This window comes from Octodon degus, unplaced genomic scaffold (assembly GCF_000260255.1).
Source record: "Octodon degus isolate 3935 unplaced genomic scaffold, OctDeg1.0 scaffold00001, whole genome shotgun sequence".
Taxonomy (NCBI): domain Eukaryota; kingdom Metazoa; phylum Chordata; class Mammalia; order Rodentia; family Octodontidae; genus Octodon; species Octodon degus.
The window spans coordinates 6,394,595-6,418,743 of record NW_004524577.1 but is presented as its reverse complement, the minus strand read 5'-3'; the positions used below and the strand labels follow the sequence as shown (position 1 = coordinate 6,418,743).

The 24,149-nt window shown below is 49.8% G+C and overlaps 2 protein-coding genes across 6 annotated transcripts in view; one reads left to right on the top strand and one right to left on the bottom strand.

The window, feature by feature from the left end:
- The window catches only part of Kiaa0556 (KIAA0556 ortholog), a 202,895-nt gene extending 180,958 nt beyond the window's left edge, over window positions 1-21,937 (bottom strand). For 3 of the 5 annotated variants that reach the window (XM_023716694.1, XM_023716739.1, XM_023716824.1), the window contains exon 1: window positions 21,906-21,937. In XM_023716694.1, the coding sequence (XP_023572462.1) occupies window positions 21,906-21,912 (7 nt within the window). In that variant the 5' untranslated portion in view covers window positions 21,913-21,937. Of the gene's footprint in view, window positions 1-3,990; window positions 4,043-21,905 lie in introns of those variants that run through there. The other 2 variants (XM_012513581.2, XM_023716883.1) reach the window with 2 other exon arrangements.
- A 176-nt stretch (window positions 21,938-22,113) lies between these two features.
- The window catches only part of Gtf3c1 (general transcription factor IIIC subunit 1), a 74,330-nt gene continuing 72,294 nt past the window's right edge, over window positions 22,114-24,149 (top strand). Inside the window, exon 1 of the mRNA XM_004623138.2 lies at window positions 22,114-22,409. Coding sequence (XP_004623195.2) covers window positions 22,126-22,409 — 284 coding nt within the window. The 5' untranslated portion in view covers window positions 22,114-22,125. The remainder of the gene's footprint in view (window positions 22,410-24,149) is intronic.

The window sequence follows — 24,149 nt, the reverse complement described above, 5'->3', positions numbered from 1 at the left end:
GGGCAATGAACTGTGCAAGAGCGACCGATCCGTTTGCTTCGGGTCACAGCAGGGCCGCACCTTAAGTGCTGTGGCGGAGCGCGCTCCTGGCTGCTGCTGTCACCACCGGCACTGTCACTGCCATCGCGTCTCCATCACCACCACTGCCATCATCCCCCTTGCCCTGGGGCTCACCTGTAACCCAGGTGTACTATGTGCCAGGCCTAGTAAAGGGGGCCCCTCATTCACGCCCCACAGCTGGCCGAGCGCCCATGTCACCCGGGGGCACTGAAACCCAAAGAATTAGGAAACTTACCCGATATCACACAGCTGGCGGGCAAAGAAACCCCGACCGAGTCTGCCCCATCTAGCCCCAGAGGCCTGCTCTCACCACTGCGCCGCACTGTCCCTTGGCCAGCTCCTTGCAGCCCAGTACGTGAAGGCCAGTGCGCATGTGCTGGCGGGAGCCCGAGTTAAGGAACGCTTTCTGTGATTCAGCTTTTTAATGTGCCCTGGGCTCCCAGAGCAATTAATACGCAGATTAGAAGAAAATGATTCCCCGGTGAAGATGGAGCTCCCCTCCAGCCGGATGGCTTCCCTGAGACGATCTGGGCCACAGCGAGGAGCATGAACCCCGAATGCAGAGGGGGGGATCGGCGTTAGGCGCTGGAGCCCATTTGGGCTGTGGAGAGGGAAGGGCTCGGTGCACACCAGAGGCGCCACGAGCCCGTGCAGAGGCTCTGTCACAAGGCCTGGGGAGCGGGCAGCACGTGCCAGGCCGGGAAGGTGACTCCAAGGACGGGCAATTTATTTCTTATTTCTGTTCCCTACATGAGGGCTCAAGCTACGCTCACTTTATGTATCTACATAATTTAATTACATGATGAATATCCCAGAGAGGCATACCACTTCCTCTCACCCAGAGGGCTGGTAATAGACACCATGTTGCTGGGCAGAGCAGAGAACAGTGCAGCTCACCGGGGCCGAGGGTGGCAACGTGTCTCAAAAGTACAGACGCCTTTGCGCTAGCAACAGCGCTACGAGGGATACGCTGTGAGGAAACTGCTGGGCAAGGCACTGGTGCTGTCAACATCAATATCTAATATTTTGCACAGCAAATATTAGAGAACACCAGTAGGTCCAGGGTTAGCCTACAGTTGAACAATATGGTGGCTCCACACCCGGCACAGAACGCTCCAAAGCTGGAAGACAGAGTGAGCAAGCTCCTCACAGTCTGCTCTTTGAGAGATGGCCAGATGGCACTTTGCGGAGCATGGTGGCCCACACCTGTCACCCCGCCGCTCTGGGAGGCTGAGGCAGGAGGACCACAAGGCCTGGCCCAGCTTGAGCGACCTGCCAGGTAGATTACAGATGCGGGCTTATCATCGCTGGGAGCACTGTGTTCCAGCAGAGCAGAGGCTTGCGGCCCACCCCAGAGGTTACAGTCATAGGGTAGGATGTGCATTATTACGTAGCCTTTTCCATAAAAATGTGGGGAAAGGATATATACTGGTACTGGTTCTGGGAACACACGCGAGTGATTCCTCAAGCTATATACTTTTTATATTGTTTTTGAGTGATTTATTTAGATGTATTTCCTATTCCAAAAAACAAACTAAAAAAAAAAAAATGGGGGTCTGTTATTGTTTGTGTCTAGTTGTTCCTCCAAAGCCTCATGTAGTCATGGGGCAGGGACTTCTAGAGTTTGAGATTAAGTCAAGATCCACTGGAATTATGGGTTTTAGTACTGCTGGGATTATGGGTGTGAGTACTTCCCCAGCCCGGGGCGGAGAGCCTGAATGCAATTTAAGAGAAACAGACTTCCTCTCTGTCGCCACTGTTGCTGCTCCTCCTCCACTTTGTTCTCTGCTCTTTTCTGCCGCCATGAAAGGTTGCTCTCTGCCATGTGCTGCTCTGCCTTGGAGCCAGCTGAGCATGGACTGAAACCTCCAGTGCCTGTGAGCTACATAAACCTTATTTCCCTCATTTTGGGTGTCGGGTATTTTGTCCCAGCAACAAGAGAAGAATAACTGAGACAGGGTCTAAAAGCTGATTTAATATTTTGAGGAACTGCAGATTGAACCCAGGGTCTTTTTTGCACTGAGCTCCACCTTTGCCCTTTTGTTTTTTGGAGGATTTTTGTAATCAAATAAGGTTTATGGCACCATGTAATTTCAGCAAATTTTCAAAATACACACACGCTGCATATTTTGTGCGGACCCTATGTTTGCGAACAGGAAGCATGTTGGAGTGGGCGCCGAGATAATGAAGGATTTCTCCTAGGCAGGGCTGAATCCTTAGTCTTCTGCTTCTGAACTACATCGGAAGTGTGGTGAGGGACCCCAAGAGTCCCAAGGAGGAAGTGTGTGAACATTTTTTTTTTAACTTTTGGCACCAAGGATTTGAACTCAGGACCTCGCATTTGCTAGGCAAGTGCTTGTGCCACTGAGCTATACTCCTGGCCCCCAAAGAGGAGGTGCCTTCGCTGAAGGACCGCTATCCACTCCTCGCCTTTTTCCTGCCCCCCCAGCCCCTGCAGCTTGATACCCTCCCCGCTTCTACTTGGCCCACCATTTTAAATTTTTTTATTCTGAGACAGGGTCTCTCTAAATCACTAAGTTGTTCAGTTCAAGTTGTCCTCAAAGTTGGATCCTTCTGCCTCAGTTTCCTAACACTCTGATTTTTTTTTTTTTTTCCTACAGGGAATCAAACTCAGGGACCCTGCACTTAGCAGGCAGCCTCTGTGCCAGGAGCTAAGTCCCTGGCACTGATCTAAGGTTTTAAAAATGTGATACGATGAGAAACGCCTCAGACTCTGCTGGCCAAGGCCCAGGAGGGCAGGCCGCCTGTCAGAGAGCTAGAACCGCAGCCACGAATTCAGAAGCCCAGAGCTTGCCTGAAAGGGCACACAGTATTTTCAGAGGACAAAATGCCTTCCTCTAAGAGATCAATCCGCAATGTGTGAGAGAGAAGATTGAAACCCTGACAAAACAGTGTTTCTCGGAAATGTTAAGAACAGTTTCTTAGCTAAGAGAATGGCCCGTGGGTGACCTGCTCATTTACTTCAGGGCAAAGATTTTATAAAATGGCTAGAGAAGATAAGAGGGGGAAGAGGAAGAGAGCTGAAGGGAAGGCAAGCCCTGGCCGTCTTCCAGAGAGGCCCTTTGGAAATGGAGGTTCTGGCTGGGGTGGGAAACACTTGCTCTGAGAACCAGCCACCACGGCTTCCTGCTGAGGCTTCCAGGGGTGGCAGCCTTGGGATTTCCTATCTTCAACCACAACACTGCTGTCTCAGAGAAATAAAGCAATTTGCCCACAGTCACAAACAAGAAAGAGAAAGACTTGGGTTAGAACCAGTCGTCATTCCTAAGTAATATAGTATAACAACTGTTCTTAATATTTACACTACATTCATTCAGTCCTGCGAGGAAAGTGTAGGGTACATGCAAACATCATACCAAATTAGATAAGGGACAAGAGGGTCCTTGGGGTCTGGGTTTGCAGGAAGGTCCTGGAACCAATCCCCTGCAGCTACCAGAGCACAACTATCCAGCTTCTCCTCTTTTTTGTTACTAGAGGTGGAACCCAGGGGCTTCACACTGAATGACACTCCCTAGTGGTGTTTTGTATTTCAGTGTGAAACAGGGTCTCTGCAAGCCACTAAACTGCCCAGGCTGGGCTCGGAATCGCAATACTCCTGCCTCAGCCTCCAGAGTTGCTGGGGTTCTAAGCACGTGCATCCTGCTTAACCAATTGTGTTTATCTCCCTGCCACAGACCCCTTTTGAGGGCACTTTTAAAAAACATCTAAAAACAACAGAAATCTGCAGGACAATTCCAGAGTCCTGGCATCACAAAGCAGTCTCCTCCTTTGGCCTTGGACCTCCACCTGGGATCTGGGTCTTTAAGTTACATTTCGCCTTCTGAAAGCCTGAAACAATATTCCTGTCACTCTTCCTCTGCATTTTCTGTGTAACTCGAAATCCCAGGGCCCAGTTCACTGCCAAATTACCTGCGATAAACAAGGCATGCTCAGATCCTCTTTTTCTTTGCAAATCCAAACAGCAGCTGGCAGCCAGAAATGGTTATTTATAACCTGCACACCGTTACTCACACTCGCGTGGCTCAGAAACGCTTAGGCAAGGGCTCCCTGGCTGGCTCCATAATTAGACGAGAGCCAGGGGACTGTGCTTTGCAGGGGCGAAGGGGGCTGGCGCCAGGTCGGCCCGCCCGGCTCAGCCGCGCATGCGTGGAGGCCTACGGGTCTAGACTTCGCCTAGGTCCATCTGGGTTAAGAAGACTGTGAAGCGCTTAGGGCGCAGGGTGCGGGCACTTAAGAGCTCCTGCCCCCACATGGGCTGACTGCTCATGGAGTCAGCGAGTTCTGCAAGGCTGGCTCTCGGACCCATGCCCCAGCCACCTAACAGGCGTTCAGGCCCTCATTTTGTTCAGCCTTTTCCATGGCAGAAAAGAAAACCTCATCACTCGCTTGCTTGCTTATCTCTGTGGCCCGTTGCTTACCTCTAGAGACCCCAAACCCTTGGCCCGAACTCGGCAGTCTGCGCCATCCAGCCCGGCCTCTTGGGGCTCCCCTCGTCCCAAGATCACACATCTGCAGGCTTCCTGGCTCCCTGGCTCTGAGCTCTGGCCTCCTTTCGCTCTTTCTGGGGCGCTCCCGATCTCGGTCCTACTAGGGTTCCTCCTGATCAAGCAGATCTGAGTTCAGGGGAGCTACCTCCTCCAGTCTGCTGTACCTCAGTTAAGGGTCTGATCCTTTCCTATGAATGTCTGTCTCGCCCACAAACCCCAGGCCTATGAAATCAGAGGCTGCAGGATGGCTTTTATTATTATTAAATTTTAAAAAATCTTTTGTTTGGTATAGGATCTCACTATGCAGCTTAGACTTGTAGCAATCCTCCTGTCTCAGCCTTCCCAGTGCTGGCATTATAACACAGGTGTATGTCACCATGCCCGGTTTGCGGCCGGCACAGCATGCAGTACTGGGGATCAAACCTGGGTCCTTGTGCTCGCCAGCCAGGTGCTTAGACCGCCAAGCTATCACCCCAACAACAAGATGGCTTTACGATCACTCAGTTCCCCAAACCTGGAACTGGGCCTCACCTAGAAATATCAGCAGATATTTCTGGAATTGACCAAAGCGAATGACTACTGAATTTCCGAACAGATGCCGACGGAAGAGGGGAGGCGTGACTGCAAGCAGCAGCACGGACTTCGCCTCCTCTTGCAATGTGCTTTCCTTACCCTTTCTTTCCCTTGCTCTTTGGAGCTGGTGCAACAAAATATGACATAGTAACTTGGATACTCCATTGGAGATAATTGAAAAATATTGATTTCTTTCCGTTTGAAATAGTAAAGATAAGTAAATGCCACACTTTGGTAATCTAATCAGTGGCTTATGTGACAACACACTTTCGAGGCCGAAATGGATTTCGGTCCAGCCCTGCATCCATCACACAAGCCCCTTAACCTGCTCCCACTCCTTCCCAGGCCCTGCTGCTCGCAGGAAAGGCGGAGAATTCCGCATTTGTGCGCGTGTGTGCAGGTCCACATGAATGTGTCACTGCAGGATTTGCATCCCCAAAACGATCTGCCAAATTGCCCTGAAAACTATGGGAAATGGTGTGCGAGATCCTTCAGGATCCTAAGGAACGGGCATGTACCTTCCCCACACAGCTTATTTTTACTAAGCGCGTGCTGAGGGCCAGTCTCTACTTGGCTTTCACAGCAGCCCCGACACAGCTCTACTTCACAGCTGCGGAGGCTCAGACTGTGAGATGGACGACGTGATGTCCCCAGGGTCACGCGGTAGGATGCAAGTCCGGACCCGCACTCCTCAGTCCCAGTCCACACCTTGGACCCACTTCCAGTCCTCCTTGGAGGCAGGTGGTGGGCTGCTGAGCAGTGGTATGAAGAGAGGACAGGAGAGCCTCATCCTTCATCCTGGTTTTCCCTGGCCTCCTTCTGCACATTTAAAATTAAATCTTTATGGGGCCGGGGAGATGGCTCAGTGGAATAAGTGCTTCCCTGGCAAGCGCAAGGGCCTGAGTTCAATCCCTGGTTCCGCAAAAAAATAATCAAATAAATAAAAAATACAATTAAATCTTTTTTTTTCCCCCTTCAGTACTGGGGGTTGAACCCAACACTTTCACAACTATCCCCAGCCTTTTTTTTTTTTTTTTTTTTGAGGCCAGAGTTTGCTGTATGCCCCAGCTGTGCCCTAACAAGCGGTGCTGAGAGTGCTGAGGGTTGCAGGTGTGTACCACCACACCTGATCCAAAATGAAATCTTGGCCATGCGGGCCTCAGCGCTTGAGACTGGGTGTGGTGACAGGAGCCTATAATCCCACTCTTGGGAGGCTGTGAACAGGTGGATCGCTACGAGTCTGATCCAGTGGTGAGATCCTGAACACCCTGTAGACCCTTCTCAACCGCATAGTGAGACTGTATCTCAAAAAGATGAAATGAAATCTTGTCTCCAAGGTGGTGAGAGAACACGGAGACCTGGGGAGAAGAGGGAGGGAGCACTGCACTGGAACAGATCGAGGTATGGCTCCCCCGTATCTGGGCTACCCAACAGCCCACGCACAACGGCCCAAGCCTTGGCCTTCAGCAATCACAGCTCCCTGAGGATGAACAAGTGCACAGACGCTTGTCTGGAGTCTATGTTAAAAAAAAATTTTTTTTTTTCAGCCAACGATTAAAGCTTGGGAGATTTCACATTTTGAAATCGTCAGTTCTGGATTCTTGTGAAAAATGGAAAGATCCAGAAATGTGGGGCTTCGCTTCCTGCCTGGTGATGCTGTCAGGAGCTAAGGGTGGCAGCCTGCCAGATGGCACGGCGCCCTCCGATTACCACCCCCACTTTTGCTGCCTGTCTCTACCGCCGAGGTCAAGTCCAAAGTACCAGTTTTTCACCAGGTCAGGAAAAGTTCTCCCTGCAGCGAGGACGACGGTGCAGGCCTGTGAATGCAGCAGAGCTCGGTCACCACCAGTACCCTCCTTGTCAGGGCAGCTTGCACCTAGCCGATGTGCAGAGCGGGGCCACTGGGCAAAGCGCATCACACCTGCGGCCCGCAGGAGACAGATCACGCCTGTCTTTTTTATAGCTGATATAGGGGCACCACATGCATCAAACTAGTAGACAGCAGACGTAGCATGAAATTGAACATTCCAGAGCATGTACAGCACTTAGGGGTTGAAAGAAGTCACCAGGAGGGCTGGGGAGATAGCTCGGCAGGGTAAATGCCTTCCTGGTAAGTGGAAGCACCTGGGTTCCATCCCTGATACTGCATGCTGTGCCAGGCCTGGAACCTCAGGCATGCCAGGTGGCCACCAAACCCAGGCACAGTGGCACACGCCTGTGATCCCAGTGCTGGGGAGGCTGAGACAGGATGATCGATGTGGGTCTGAGCTGGGTCGTCAGACTCTGCACCAAATACATGCATACATAGATACATGCATTCATGCACACATGCATACATACATACATACATACATAAAGACTTCTTTAAAAGTCACCATGAGCAACATGATGAAGTCAACCTTGCCCACAGCTGTCATCTGTATTACCTGGACGTGTAGCCCTCTGTGGTTGTGACTCCTGCATGGGATCTGCAGGGCTCTGAGATACCTCCGGGTCCCCAAAATGGGACTCTGGATTAGACCTGTCTCTTCTGGCTCTAACCTTCTGTGATTTTAGGAGTTCATAAAATCTATCTAAATAGTTTGGATCTTCTCTCTGTCTCTGTGTGTGTCTCTCTCTGTCCTTTCTCCCTCCCTCCCTCCCTCCAGAAAGGGTCTATTTCAAGCAGGCCTCGTACTATGTAGTTCAGGCTGGCTTTGAACCCAGTGATCCCATTGTCTCATCCTGCTGGTGCTGGGATTACAGACATGTGCTGCCACGCCCGCTCGGCCTCTGGTTGAGGAACATGTGGTGGCCCTGCAGGTGGGGAGGTGCCTAAAGTGCTCCCATTCCCACCTCACACCTCCGTAACTCAGCTATCCCCAAAGGACACATTACACCAGAAAGTCCCTCAGCCAATGGTGGTCAGGGCAGCAGTGGGCTCCAAAGCGGGGCAGGAAATGGGAGCCAGACTGACCCTCCTGGGACAGGAAGTGGGAGTAGGGAACTGGAAGATCAGCTGAAAAGCAGGGGGACTCTGTGGGGGATACAAAGGCATCTCAGGTGGGATCTGGGCTGAACTATTCCGAAGGACAGTGTCTGGGCAAACCACAGTTCTGCAGGTCTCTAGAAGCGTGGCCTGGAGGCTGGGTCAGAAGCATTTTCTCTGGTTTTTGGAGACGGGCCAGCAACTCACTGGGGGACAAAATGGTGGTCTCCTTCTGGGCTACAGTGTCACCCAGCAAACACCCATGTGCCAGGTCCAGGGCACACAAAGGAACTAGAGTGGAGAAAGGCACGGAGTCCACCAAATATTCGATGCAGTGATGCCTGGGAAGCTGCTTCAGGGGGTTCGTGCTCCAGGCAGTGCCCGCCCCTGCAGTTCAGAGCCTCAAAGGCCACAGCTGGGAGGGAACACAGCCTCCCAGATGGTAAGAAAGGGTCAGAGGATCCCCGAGGTGCCTGCCTTGGACAGGGGCAAAAGCTCCAATGCCTTCAGAGGGCAGCATGCTCAGTGCAGCACACAGGCACTTGGTGGCCAGCACCACCACCAGAGGGGTCACACCATCGGCACAGGTCCAAGACCAGGGCTGGGCGTGGCCCCCAAAGTACCACTTTTATCAAGAGACCGAAAAATCAGGTTTTTATGTGAAGTCATTATTTTGCATATGGAAAAACAAACATTTCTAAAGACCCAACACAGCCAAGGATAAAACCTCTGGGCAGGGGTTGGTTGAGTAGCTAAGGATGAGGCAGGTGGGGGACCCCTTCCCTAGAGGAATTCTGTAATCAAAACTGAGGGATCACAGAGTAATGGCTAAGGCTGCAATGGCCAGGCTGTTTAAAACTCACAGAACAGGGCCAGCGAGATAGCTCAGCGGACTAAAAAGTGCCTGCCGAGGCGAGCGTAAGGACCTCGGTTCAATCCCTGACATGTGCAGAGACCAGGCAAATACATGAAAGCCATCTGACAAAAGCAGGAGCCACACGGCATTCTCGTAAAGCACTCCGGAATCAGCAGCCCGCACCTCCTTCCAACCCGCAGCCTTCTCCTGTAGACCCCCCCGGAGCCAACGGGGAGTTAAGCTCCTTGCAGAGGCCTATCCGGTTGCACAGTGAGGGAGGTCCTGTGCATTCTTCTTCCACCGGCCCAATGGCAGGTAATTCTGCAGGCGTGAGGACCTGGCCACATATTGGCGGTGACAGGCTTCAGAAGTGTCTTTGACGTCACACCACTGGGCGTAGGCCTGATTTGCCTCCATCCCAGCTTTGTTACTTTCTAAATAAGCACAGTCAGGGCTGGGGAGATAGCTCGGCTATCTAACACCCGCCTGGCAAGCGCAAAGACCCGAGTTCGATCCCTGGTATCACATGCTGTGCTGGCCCCCAGAACATGGGTGCATCATGTTGCCCTGAAACTGGGTGTGGAGGTGCATACCTGTAATCCCAGCACTGGGGAGGCTGAGACAGGAGTCTGAACTGTGGAGGGAGACCACTAAGCAAATAAATAAAGTCTTGGGAGAAAAAAAAAAAAAGCAGCCAAAAACTACACAGATCCAAATGGGCACAGACATGTTCTAATAAAACTTTATTTATTTATTTATTTATTTATTTATTTATTTATTGCGGAACTGGGGATTGAACTCAGGTCCTTGCACTTGCCAGGGAAGCGCTTATTCCACTGAGCCATCTTCCCGGCCCCTCTAATAAAACTTTATTAACCATGGCAGACAGAGGGCGGGAGTGCTCTGGGCAACGGGGTGAGCTTTGCAAATGTGATCTTCTCGCACCTCCATGTTCAGGGTACAGTTATCTGTCTTCTGGTTGACTTCCTCACTGGACCCTGGAGTCCTTAAGGGCAGAGAATCTTCCTTCTTTCAGAAAGTACTGCACAGCATCAAATGACAGGATGGAATCAGCGTCCAGCACCTCCTTCCGCAGGAATTGCCAGGACTGCCTAGCTAGTACCAGGGTTGCATTCTACCTTTCGATGCCAGGCTCAGGCAGATAACAACGAGGAGAGCCGTGTGGCATGGGCACGGGTACCCCCTCTGCGTGGGGGGCATCCACCTCCTTCCCTCGGTGAGGGAACCGCTCCCAGGCACAATTCTCATTTGGTGCAGAAAGATCTCGCTGAGGGCCTGGGAATACTCATCAGCAACACAACAGCAAGCCCAAGATTATGAGTTCAATCCCTGTACTGCAGGAAAAAAGGCTTCAATGATATTTTCAAGAAGGTGCAACTGGATATTTATGCCAATAAACTGAAGTTTGCCAGTTCTTCAAGATTGACAACTAATTCAAGAGCTTAAAAACGGGGGCCTGGCCGTAGCTCAGGCCTTTAAGTGGCTGCTTCCACAAAGCTGTCAGCCTCAGGTTGCTGGAGTTCGAACCTCACACCTCTCCAGCTGGCCAAAAGTGCCCTGAAGGCATTCGAGGAAGAGTTTAAAAACAAAACGTTATGTATACGTGTCTGGGGGCTGATTCCGCCATGGGATCTTTATTTTGGCAAGCTCTGACATAAAAATTCAACTTTTACATCCTCAACCACATTTTTAAATTAGAATGTTCATTTTTACATTTTTAAAGAGAAAAAATAAAATTTCAAAACAAGATAACAAGCAAGTAACAATGGTGAAAACACTGGGCATTTTTAGCTCTAAATTAGTCAGGGTACAAGATATAGGCATTAAATTGTCCAAACAATATTAGCACAAACTTTCTTTTCAATTAATTAAGAGAAATTAGTAGTATAACTATCTTAACTATTGTTTGTGTGTGTGTAGATAATTTTTGCTTTTGTCTTTTCTCCTTTTCCCTATGCCAACTTCTTTCCTTTTTTTTTTTTAAAAAAAAAAATACTTTTTAATCATTTATTTATTATTTGCTACAAGGTCTCGCTATGCAGCTTGGATTTGTAGCAATCCTCCTGTCTCAGCCTCCCCCGCACTGGGATTACAGGTGTGTGCCACCACACCTGGTTTAGGGACCGGCATAGCACAGAGTGTCTAGAACCAGCACAGCATGCAGTACCGGGGATCAAACCCAGGTCCTGGCACTTGCCAGGCAGGCATCTAGACCTCAAAGCTGTCTTCCCAGCTCCTTGTTCCTTTTTTAAGGTCCTTACACTTGCCAGGGAAGAACTTAGTATACTGAGCCATCTCCCCGGCCCCTCCTTGTTCCTTTTTTAAGATCAAATTTTTAAACATATCTTTAAAAAAATTTAGCGCTACAAAAAGCTCATTTCTCCCCCAGTGATGGGGATCCAACCGAGTGCATGACAGACGCTGGGCAGGCGCTGGAGCCCTGAGGTACAGCCCCAGCCCAGCAAGCCTGAGAACAAGGCAGCGCATCCCCATGTTCCCGTCACTGGGAGCTGACCGTGCGGAGGGGATCTCCAGACCCCAGTGCACAAAACGCAGGGAAATGTCACTGGATCGCTGAATAACTGCCATACAGAAAAATAAGCAAAACATAGTGTGTCAAATTCCTGCAAGCTAAAGTGACAGGAGAGAATGGACGCTGAAAACAACTGAACCAGAGAGCAGGAAGGAAGCACGGAGGAAGACACAGCAGGCGGGCAGTGGCCGCCGTATCTGTAATCCTAACCCCTCAGAGGCAGAGACAGGATCGCCCAATTCCGAGGCCAATCCGGGCGACACAGTGAATTCAATACCAGCCTAGACTACAAAGTGAGACCCAGGCTCAAAGAAAGTGGGGGGTGGGGAGACAAACGGATAGACCCGAGACTCAGGGGCATGCTGTCCTCGCCCCCAGGCCCGCTGAGCCCAAGCCCAGGTGTGGTGGCACACACCTGTGATCCCACTGCCGGGGAGGCTAAGCAGGAGGACTGTGGGCCCAAGCTACGTAACGACACCTTGTGCCAAATACATTTAAAAAATAAAATAAAGGGATCTTTTTTTTTTTTGCAGTATCAGTGATCAAACTCGGGACCTTGCACTTGCCAGGCAGGTACTATTCCACTGAGCTATTTCCCTGGCTAAAAAATAAAATAAAAATAAAAGATTTGCCATCACTGCTCTAGGGTATAGATGTCTATGTCTGCTGAATGTGTGCTTTGGGTGCCTGTCATTTTCTTAGCTTTTGCTTGGTTCATTTTAGAAATCCAATGCGCTATCCATTGCGCAACAGAGCCACCTGGTTTATTTTAAGTGTAAGAACAACAGACAAATCACGTGGAGGAGCGCAGGTAAATATCGCAGGAGGGCAGCAGGCACCAGACACGCTGACAGTGTGCTTTCAGCAAAACTTTACTAGCTCAACTACCTCCTGTTTTGCAGTTTGGGATTATTTGGACAAGTCTGGCTAAATTTCATCTTGGTGTTATTAAATCTTTGTGAAATCTGCTCAGCAAATGAACAGTACAAGCATGGGAAATGCTGAATATTTGCCGAGAGGGAGGAGGAGCGAATGAACAGCTTTAAAACCCTTTCTAATTGCACTGATGTGAACTTTTGTCTGATTAGTACGTTCCCCAACACCTGAGTGTTTTCTAAACCAGCTCACTTGGAAAATTTGACTTTATTTTTTATATTTGGTACAGCATCTCACCCCATGGCTCGCACTCACAGTGACCCTCCTGTTTTCAACCTCCCCGGTGCTGGGATTACACCCGGACTGGTGGCTGGCTCAGGGCAGCTGGGGCAGCGCTGGCTCAGCACGTGGTGCTGGGGATCAAACCGTGGTCCCTACGCTTGCCTAAGCAGGTGCTTTAGTCCACTGAGCTATCCCGCTGGACCCCAAAAATTTGACTTTAAAACAAAGATGAACAGATCTAGTTGGGTGGAGGACAAGTGCAGGACTGACTGCCTTTATGTACATAACAAATGCCGAATACTGGGTTCCTTCTTACGAACAGCTGCTAGAGACCTCAGCAGAGGCAACACAGTCAGCAGTCTGAAGTCTAGCCATTTGCAAATGATGATACCATCAGCTCCCACTAGGGACCCTTTCCTGTACCCCAGCCAAGACGTCAACAGCTTCTAGGGACGTCTCCCAAAATCCACAGAACCAGGTAAAATGCATCATCTTGTACCGGGTTAACTCACACTTTAGGCTATAAATGTACATCTTGTGTTTTCTGTTGTGTGAGAAATGTGTACTCACCCCTGTTCTAGGTTGTTTAGTAAAACTAGAGGCTATTTCTTGCTGTTTGCTACGATAAAATTCCTTCCTACAATTCCTGTAAACAAAGTTGTTTCCAGAGATGACTTCAAAAGGAAACTAAATGGGCTTAACCCCTTGCAGCCTCAGGCTATGCAAGGCTACATTTTTGTGCCAGAGGATAAATTTGTTTACCAAACAGAATGTGGTTCACCCCTGCTAAGAGGCCAGGAGATGGCTCAGTAGAATAAGCACTTCCTTGGCAAGCACAAGGGCCTGAGTTCAATCCCCAGTTCCTGACCCCTGCTTCCTGGGCTAGCAGCCTTTTGGCCCTCTCCGGGGGCCCTGAGGTCAGTAAGAAATGGCTTCCTAAATTCCTATCTGCCTAATCTGGTTCCTATTCTGAGCGACCCATAACAATCTCTTTCCACTGACCGGAAAACTGAGGCTCAGGAAGGTCAAAGGACAGGGCTGAGATTCAGATTCTCGCTATCCAGCCTCTCCAAACCTGGAAGCTTTACACGTCCTCCACCAACTACTCCAAGTCAAAACCAAGGGGCTGCGGGAATGTGAAAAGTTAGGACGATTTGCAGAATAAGCTGAACTACAGTGCAGCTTGGGCATACTTGTTAGACATGCAAGCTTACATGAGTTTAGGAAATAGATGTCCTTCTAATAAGGACAAGCTTAGCTTATCTAGTTGGCTAGAATCACGATTCATTAAAACATGATTCATTTTACCAAGAGATCCATGCTTGTAATAATTAGGTGTAAATCAGGTTTTATCATTTTTTTTTCCCCCATGTATTTAGTACAGGGTCCACTGGGTCTCGCTACACAGATCAGATTCGCTACACAGATCAGATTCGTAGTGATTCTCCTGTGCTCAGCCTCCTAAGAGCTGGGATTACAGGCTCATGTTACCACGCCCAATCCCAATCCCTATCTCAGCACACCCTGGCACATTACACAGGATGAAACCCTGTCCCTGTGTCTGCCTACGCAACACTTTAATCTGCTGAGCTATCTGGCCAGCCCTAAATCAGGTTTTAAAAATTGGAATGGAAAAAAGGATTCTTTGAAGGTTAAATGTAATCTCAGGGTAAATATTTTCTTAGAGTAAATGTTTCCATTCTGAAAATGGGCAGATTTCTCCACAGGGTTATGGTACTATTCAAAGAGTGCTGAGATGATAAATAATTAGGAGTGATAAAAGCTAGCTGTGTTGGCATACTCTGTTATCCCAGCAATCTGGAAGGCTGAGGCAGGAACTCACAAGTTCCAACCAGCCCGAGGAACTCAGAAACCTAGCCTGATCCTGTCTTCATATAAAAAAGACTAAAAAGGGATGGGAGGACCTGCCAAATAGCTCAGTGGATTAAAGCACCTGCAAGCAGGCTCGGGGGCCTGTCCGGCCAGCCCTGCCAGCCCTGCCCCTCGGGGCACAGAGATGGTGCTTGAGACCCAGATGGTGGTGCGCACCTGTAATCCCAGCTCTTGGGAGGCTGTAAACGGGTGGGTCACTACGAGTCTGAGCTAGTAGTGAGACCCTGAACACCCTGTAGACCTTTCCCTGAAATACAAAAATAAATAAATAAAAAGGGCTGGGGATGTTGTTCAGTAGGAAGACTTTGTGTTCAATCCCTAATATGGGATGTGTGTGTGTGTATGTGTGTGTGTAAGTGTGATAAACCAGACTTCTTCATTGTAGTGATATGAGCCAAAAACCTAGTGTCCCTAGGGAGCAAGGAACAAAGAACAGAACCTAAGGAAATGGGTCGCCCCTTCCAGCGAGCTGGGATACAGGGAACAAGAAATTCCTGGAGGGTCTGGTCTTCCTTCCTTTAGTTACCAACCGGTGATATGTAAACTTGCAGTTTGGTGAAAGTCAAAGGGAATGTAAATAGCAGCTTGTTTACACATTAGTTAGCACATTCCTTAGCCTGGTCCTTGCCCCTCCATAAACGTGAGAAGTTTCAGTGGCTCCAGACTCACTCAGAGCTTGAGAGTCTCTGCAGCTACAACAATCCAGACAATCCAGTCTTCCTGTCCCTTCTTTCAGCTCTAACTGATGACACAACAAGCGCGTCTCAAAATACATGTCACAGTTCCTGGGCGTTAGAAGGGGTCTACAAAGACGAAGTATTTTCATCATAGGTCTAAGACTTCACCATGTTGACATGTGCACTGAGGGCGCAAAGCCACCCACACACCCGGGTAAGGTGCAACTGTCTTCATAACTAGCAGCCACGAGAGCAGTATTGCTGGGCCGGGGAGACGGCTCAGTAGAATACGCGCGGCCCTGGCAAGCGCAAGGGCCTGAGTTCAATCATCGGTTGTGACAAAAGGCAGCAGCACTGCCGTGGACTCTGCCCCAGAAACGAGTCTGGCTGCCCCTAGCCTGACCAGCCACGCAGCCAACTGCGCTAGTGTAGCTTTCCTGCCACACACTGTAAAATCAGCACACAAACTATTTGCACTGAAGAATGTCCTGATCAAACTGTAAACAAGTTTTATTAAATTTCAGCCCCTGAGTGATCATCTTTTCAATATTGTGCCCTGTGAGAAGACAGAATTTACACTTAAAAAACCCTTCTGTGAGAAGCCAAGCCAGTTGATCCCAGAAAACACCTGCGCCCTGACCTGAGTACATGTTGGGCAACGTCATTCTGTATTTGAATGAACAACAGACAAATTATAGGTATTCAGGCTTTAGGGTTTTTGTTCTGTTTTTTGTATTTTAGGGAAGGGTCTGCAGGGTGTTCAGGGTCTCACTACAAGATCGGATTTGGAGTGATCCGCCTGTTCACAGCCTCTCAAGTGCTGGGATTACAGGTATGCCCAGCCAAGCCCAGTCTCAATTGCTGTCTCTGCGTACCTGGGGGGTGGGGCCAGCACGGGCGGGGGCCCAAGGATTGAACCCCCAGCCCCTGGGCCTGCTTGCAGGCACTTTAATCCGCTGAGCTATTTGGTCGGCCCTAGGCTTCAGTATTTAGCATGGAATTTCACAGATATGAGTGAACTTCAAGGAAACCACTGCCAGCTGAGTTGTTATCAAGGTAACACTTAAGCTTTCAAGTGAAAAATACCTTTCCATGACATTGAATGTCTTTTGTTTTTCTGGAGACAGGGTCTCACTAGGCAGCTTAGGCTGGCTTGAACTTATTTTATGATCCAGGTTGATCTTTTTTTTTTTTTTTTTAACAACTTTTTTTTTATTTGTTTATTTATTGTGTGTGTGTGTGGTCAGCTCAGCCCACCAGGGGGTGGGGCGGGCTGGCATGTGGTGCTGGGGGATTGAACCGCGGTCCCTGTGTTTTGCTTAGCTTAGCTTGTTTTAAGTAGGTGCTTTAGACCACTGAGCTATCTCACCAGCCCCCCAGGTTGATCTTGACTCATGGTTATCCTCCTGCCTCAGCCTCCCAAGTGCTGGGATTACAGGCTCATGCCACTATGCACATTATTATTTTTTTTTTACTATTGGATAATGACATTTCCAATGCCATCCTCTGAAAGGTTTGCATAATTTATAGAACATTTTCAAAATGAGCAATGGTTGATTTTGTAAAATCATATATGGGCCAAATAGCAAATCAAAGGGCAAAGAAGCTAATGGATTTCAATACAACAGAGTATAGCAGTCATTAACATCATTTGTTGTTGCTGTTGTTGATACAAGGGTCTGTCAACCACACAGCTCATCGGATTAAGGTGTTGGCCCCACCCCCGGGGTGTGCTGAGGCATCCAGGACGGCATGTTCGCCTGTAATCCCAGCACTTGGGAGGCTGAAAACAAGAGGATCACTACAAGTCCGATCTATGTAGTGAGACTCTGTATCCCCTATACTAAATACATTTTAAAAAAGCTTTGATACAAGGGTCTTGCTATGCAGTTTGGACTCTGACTCAGCCTCCCCAGCACTGGGATTACTGGTGTGCACTACCATGCCCAGATTCTGCAGCCGGCCCAGCACGTAGTACTAGGGATAGAACTCGGGGCCTTGTGCTGGCCAGGCAGGTGCTTAGGTCACCGAGCTATCTCCCCAGCCCAATTAAAATAATTTTAGATCTCATGTAGTGACAGTGACTTTAGGAAACTGTGTCCTGAAATGGCAATTAAAATATCCCTCCCGGCTTCACTTGTACATCTGGGTAATGCGAGATCTTCTTCATATATAGCGCCCAGAGTAGCAGCGTCGTTATGGATGCGGAAGCAGATATGAGCGACTAAGGGGTGGCCAGATAGCTCAGCAGATTAAAGGGCCTGCAGGCACCCGGGTTCCCCAAGTGCCAGGCTCCGCCCCCAGGGTACGATGAGCCAGCTATTAAGACTGGGCAGGACGGCACACTCATCTGTAATCCCAGCGCTTGGGAGGCTGAAAATAGGAGGATCACTGCAAGTCTGGTTTGTGTAGTGAGACCCTGTACTAATTACATTTAAAAAAAAAAAAAAAGAAAGAAAAAAGAAATGAGAGACTAGGGGCTGAGGATATAGCTCAGCAGCTTAAGCACCTGCCTGGCAACTGCAAGGTCCCGTGTTCAATTCCTGACACTGCAAAACAAAAATAAATAAATAAATAAATAAAGTTAAAAAAAGAAATGAGACTACTTTTTACTAAGCCAGACATGGAAGAGACTTGCTAAGATGTAAAATGAGGCTACTTTTCCTATTAATATTTTGGGGACTATTGCCCCCAACATTTGGGTTTTTTTTCTTTTCTTTTTTTTTTTTTTTTTTTTGCAGAGCCAGGGATTGAACTCAGGCCCTTGAGTTTAGTTGCTTTTCATTAAAATTAGTATTTATAAACTGAGCATGGTGTGGGGCCGGGGAGATGGCTCAGTGGAATAAGCACTTCCCTGGCAAGCGCAAGGGCCTGAGTTCAATCCCCGGTTCCGCCAAAATAAATGAATAAATAAACAAACTGAGCATGGTGGCACTTGAAGAACAAAGAAACAGCATCATAAATTTGAGGCCAGCCAGATCACAGCAAGACTCCTGTCACAAACAAACAAACATGTTTGAGGCCAGCCTGGTCAACATAGCAAGAATCTGTCTCAAAGTTTTAAAAAAATCAATAAACCAAAAGTGCTTGAGGGCCGGCCAAATAGCTCAGCGGATTAAAGTGCTTGATCAGGCAGAGCAGGGGTTCCATCCCCAGCCTGCGGTGCTGGCCCTGTCCCGGGAGTGCTGAGCCAGTGACTGAGACTGGGCGTGGTGGTGGTGCAGGTAGCCAAACTAGACAGAAATATTATAGGCATTCAGACAGGGCCAGGTCCTCCAAGAAGGTAACACGGAAGACAAAGACAACTATGGGGGGCGGATGCGCCTGCTGGGAACCAGACCTAAGGGCCAAACAAATGCTAAAAGAGTAGCATCTGGGATTGAGATTCTAAATAGGTATCCAGCACCTGGAAAGACCCTGTGAGTCACTAGCCCAACCCCCAACGGAAAGAGACCCTGTCCTGTATTCCAACCCCAACAGGAAGAAATTGCTTCCCCAGCTTGACCTGAGCAATGGTGCTTGTAATCCCATTGGCTCCCACCCCACATCCACTTAAGCCAGTTCCCCCTTTCACTACCTTAGCCCAGCAAGGTTTTACACTATAAAAGTCCCTGGAAGAGACAGCTTCAGGGGGAACAACCCGCTCCAGCCCCCCTCCTGTCCCTCTCTTGGACAGGAGCTTTCTTTCCCTCAATAAACATATTCTGCTCATAGCCTCTGTTTGTTCCTAAAATTCATTCTTCGGTTTTAGAGAACACGAACTCGTGCAGGTCAGGTCGGGAGATCATTTTTCCGTACGTCATTTGCAGGTTCCCTGTAGCATTTGGAGGTCACCCACCCTTGATCAGTTTTTCTCCCTATATCAGTGGCCTGTAATCTCAGAACTTGGGAGGCTGAAAACAGGAGAATCACTACAAGTCCAATCTACATTGTGAAACCCCGTAGACCCTGCACCAAATACATTAAAAAAAAAAAGTGCTGGAAATACAGATCAGGACTGCCTGGGTTCAATCCATAATACATCAAAAAATTATTCATGTTCAGAAGTAATGAGTCTATCGTTCCTATTTAAAATAAACTGGCACATGTTATAAGGCTTTTTGTTGTTGTTTTGAGACTGGGTCTCATTAGGTAGCCCAGGCTAGCCATAAACTCCTTTTGTACCCTAGTCTGGCCTTGAACTTTGGACAATCCTCCGAACTCTGCCTCACAGGCATGTGTCACTGTGCCCAGCTGTCATAGGGCTGGCGAAGCATGTGATGCTTGGGATCAAACTGCAGTCTCCATGCTTTTGCCTAAGCAGGCACTTTAGACCGCTGAGCTATCTCGCCAGCCCCATGTCATTTATTTTTTATTTTTATTTTTTTAATAATAAACATTTATTTATTTATTTTGTGTGTGTGTGTGTGTGTGTGGCCAGCTCAGCCCACCAGGGGGCGGGGCTGGATGGCAGGTGGTGCTGGGGGATCGAACCGTGGTCCCTGTGCTTTGCTAAGCTTGTTCTAAGTAGGTGCTTTAGACCACTGAGCCATCTCGCCAGCCCAATAAATTTAACTTTTATTTTTTGGTGGAACCGGGGATTGAACTCAGGTCCTTGCGCTTGCCAGGGAAGCACTTATTCCACTGAGCCATCTCCCCAGCCCCTCATTTATTTTTAAGATGGTCTCACTTCATAACCCAGGCTGCGCTCAGACTCACAGCAGTCCTCCTGCCTCAGCCTCCTGAGTGCTGGAATTAAAAGCATGTACCACCACACCTAGCTTAGTTTTAGTTTCCAGCACGATATCTTAGATAGTATACACACAAACTCTTGAGAGAGAGGAGCATAAAGCTGTCTGAAGGCCTAAAAGGTTTGAGGACAACTATACAGCAACGTTACACTGACTTTCCCACTGGGGAAGCTAGTAAAAAGGCATTTATTTATTTATTTATTTATTTATTTATTTTTGGCACAGGGTCTCACTAAGCAGCTCAGACTCATAGTGATCCTCCTGTCTCAGTCTCCCCAGCGCTGGGATTACAGGTGTGTACCACCACACCAGGACTCGGTGCTTGGCATAGGGCCAGAATGGCATGTGGTACCGGAAATCGAACCGGGTCCTTGTGCTCGCCAGGCAGACGCTTAGACCGCTGAGCGATCTCCCCAACCCCAAGAGGTATTGTTACAGTACCTCAACAATACAAAAGGCAAAGTTACCTTTTGAAGTACATGACTTAATGTTCAACTAAAACATTTTTCAGCTGTGTGGTTGTGCATGCCTGTAATCCCAGCACTTTGGAGGATGAGGAAGGAAGACTGTGAGTTTGAAACCAGTCTGGAGTACACTGAGTTCAAGACCAGTCTGGGGGGCCGGGGAGATGGCTCAGTGGAATAAGCGCTTCCCTGGCAAGCGCAAGGGCCTGAGTTCAATCCCCAGTTCTGCCACCAAAAAAAAAAAAAAAGTCTGGACATATAGTGAGACTCTTGTCTGAAGAAAACTAGAGCCAACCAACCAACCAAAAATCCACAATTTTTTTCTTCCCACGGCACGGAATGCAGTTCCCCAGAAGCGCAGGGCAGCAATGTAAAAGCAACAATGATTTGAGGCCGGGGAGATGGCTCAGTGGAATAAGCGCTTCCCTGGTAAGCAGAAGGGCCTGACTTCAAACTCCGGTTCCACCAAAACAACAACAACAACAATGATCGGAGCCCTACCACAGACAGACCTGTCTCCCTCATTAGCCTTCCCATCTGCAACGAGATTCCAACATGACGTCCCCAAGCCCGGCCCTTTGGAGCAGTGTCCCAAGAAGCAAGCGGCAGGAGCTCAGCGGGCAGCTTCCCCTTCACATGAGGGATGGATTTCTAATCAAAGCCCTAATCCACCCAACGTGAAATCTGCCCCCCGGAGACACGGGCACTGGCAACCTCTGGGACAAAAATCCCCTGCGAGGGTCGGGGATGCAGCTCAGCGGCGCAGCACCTGTCTGGCAAGTGCGAGATTGTGAGTTCGATTTCCAATACAAAAAACAACAAAAAAAAAGCCCGAGATTCCCAACCTCGCTAACTCGGCTCCAGAGAAGCTCTGGGCTCCTCACTCATCCTGCTACTTGCTCCTTGTTTGACTCTGGGCAAGTTCTCTCAGCTTCAGTTTCACCAGTAGAGCAGGGTAAGCCCTGATTTCAAGTGACAGAGCTCCCGACAGTGAACAGTACTCGGTGCCTGTGGGCTCTTATTCACACCGAAGTGAAGAAAAGGACTCTTCTCTGGTCTCCCCCGTTCGCCATCCCAACTACCTTTTCAGCAACTGACGAATGCATTCATTCCCCAGTGTCTCGCTCGGCTCCACACAAACCCCCTGATCGTACAGTTGCACCGACCCACGACACACAAGATCCTCCTCGGATCCCTACCTCGCCTTTCCCGCCATAAATCCCGCCACCAAGCCCCGGCCAGTACTGAGTTCTGACACCACCACAGCTTGGCACTGGGATCGTTCCCTCCGCCTCTCCTCCCCATCCCGGACCCTTCAGCCTTTTTTTCCCGCAGACTGGAGACCAGCTTGGGGCGGGCAGTGGTGGCCCAGAGGGTCTCTGCACTAGTACTACCCCTGGAGAAGACTCCAGAGAGAGGAGACACAAACCGCCCAACTTCCCCGAGGGGCCCACGGACACTCACCGTCCATCCCTAGAGGCGGTGGTTCCGGTTGCTCGAACCGGAAGCTGCCCCTGTGCTGTTTGCAGTTCCCCTGGTTACTCAGGGCTCCGGACCAATGGCGATAGACTTCCAGCCATTGAGCCCGCCCCCGAGGCGTGACGTCACGGCGGCGCGCTGGCGCTCCCGGGATCGCGGGGCCCGACCGGCCTCCCTGGGCCGCTGCTCGCTGTGCGCAGGCGCGATGAACGAGGGCCCGCTGCAGCTTGGTGCGCAGGCGCCCGGGGCGCTGCTGGCTGTAGGAGCAATGGACGCGCTGGAGTCGTTGTTGGACGAAGTGGCCCTTGAGGGGCTTGATGGCTTGTGTTTGCCCGCTCTGTGGAGCCGTCTGGAGTCCCGAGTGCCTCCCTTCCCGCTGCCGCTGGAACCCTACACCCAGGAGTTTTTGTGGCGTGCTCTCGCCACTCATCCGGGCATCAGCTTCTATGAGGAGCCTCGGGAGCGCCCCGACCTCCAGCTGCAGGACCGGTCAGCGGCCAGGCCCGCGGCCCGGGGTCTCGTGGAGCTGGGAGGGGGCGAGAAAGCTGGGGGGGGAGCCGATGGAGGACCGGGGCTCTGGTGGGGGAGGGGGCGCGGCGGGAAGGTTAATCCGCGGTCCTGCGGGTCTCGCAGGGCCCGGGGCTCTGCGAAGTTGGGGGGGTCCTTTATGTCGGTGCTCGAGGGTGGTGGTGAGCAGAAGCGGGGTGGGGGTGATGTTCTGCGGGTTTCAGAGAGTATTCCCTCTAAAGCGGAGGCTGGAATGGGGGTGCGAGGCAGTTCTGATCAAGCCCGGGACCGCTGAGTTCCACAAACCTTTATGGGGCGCTCGCTTGGCGTCGGCCCGGAGAGGCGGCGCGACGCGAGATCGGCGTAGCGGGGAGCTTAGCTGCGGTGCTAGCGGCTGCTGCGGCTTGGGCGCTGCGAAGGGCTTCAACTAAGGTGGTCCTCGCGGCGACCCCAGGAAGTTGGTGCTGCTGCCTTCCGAATTTATAAAGGAGAAAACTGAGCCGCAGAGACAGGTTAAGAAACCTGCCCAAGGTACTGGGGTTCTAAGTGAGTAAATACTGGTTCGAACCCCAGCGGCCTGTGTCCAGAATCGGCTCTTAAGCCACACTGGGGTGGGGTGGGGGGTTCTGGGGAGGTCCCAGACATACCCATGGCTAAGACATGGGTATTAAGGTCGCATTTAGGCCTTCGTTTGGCAGAATATTCTAGATGGCAAATGTGAATGCTGGACAGAAGAGAAATTTTAAGTTTGGTCAAACTTAGAACTGTTAAGTAGAGAAGGAGGACTAATGGTTGACACATATATGTTCATTATGATTTGGAACTATTCTAAGACATGTAGATGTAGCAAGTTGTTTAATTTTTTACAACAACCCCGGGAGAAAAGTTTTGTTACCCCTATTTTTCTGAAGAGAAAATTAAGATGCAATTACGTGAGCTGTTCAAGGTCAGACTGAACAGAATTTGACTCCAGGGGGTTCACCTGTTTCTATTCCCACCCTGCCCTGAGCCAAATTAATTGTCATTTAATCCACTTAAAGGATTATTATTATTATTTTTTGCGGTACCGGGGATTGAACTCAGGACTTTGAGCTTGCCAGGCAAGTGCTTATTCTACTGAGCTATCTCGCTATCTTCCCAGTCCCGCTTAGAGTTCTTCCTTTATCCCAAAGACTGGGAAACCACTGAAAGGATCAGACTGGGGTTGGAGGAAAGCTGAGGTGTGTGGTGTCTAGTCACAAATGCCCTGTGGTGCATTGGGGGTGTGAAATGAAGAGGGGAGGATGGAAGTGAGGCATGTGAGGTGGAAGAATTTGGAGACTTAAGTGGCTATGGAATGCAGGGAAGGGTAGGAATTGCCTCCCAGCCCACCTCCCTGTGGGGCATCTGAGTGAATATCCACCCCTTGTTTGAGGTTGGGAACACATAAGAGTAGTATGTGGCCTCCTCTGTCCAAGGCGGGTGCCAAATGTGCTTTGGGACACACTGAGATTCCTTTAGTTGGGGGCCGGTGAGATAGCTCAGCAGTTTAAAGCGCCTGCTTGGGCAAGCACAAGAACCTCAGTTCAATCCCCAGCACCACATGGTGGCCACAGAGTCTGGGTGTAGTGGTGTGTGCCGGTAATCCCCGCACTTGGGAGCCTGAAGCAGGAGGATCACTAAGAGTCTGAGCTGCATAGTGAGACACAACTTTTTTTTTTTTTTTTTTGGTGGAACTAGGGA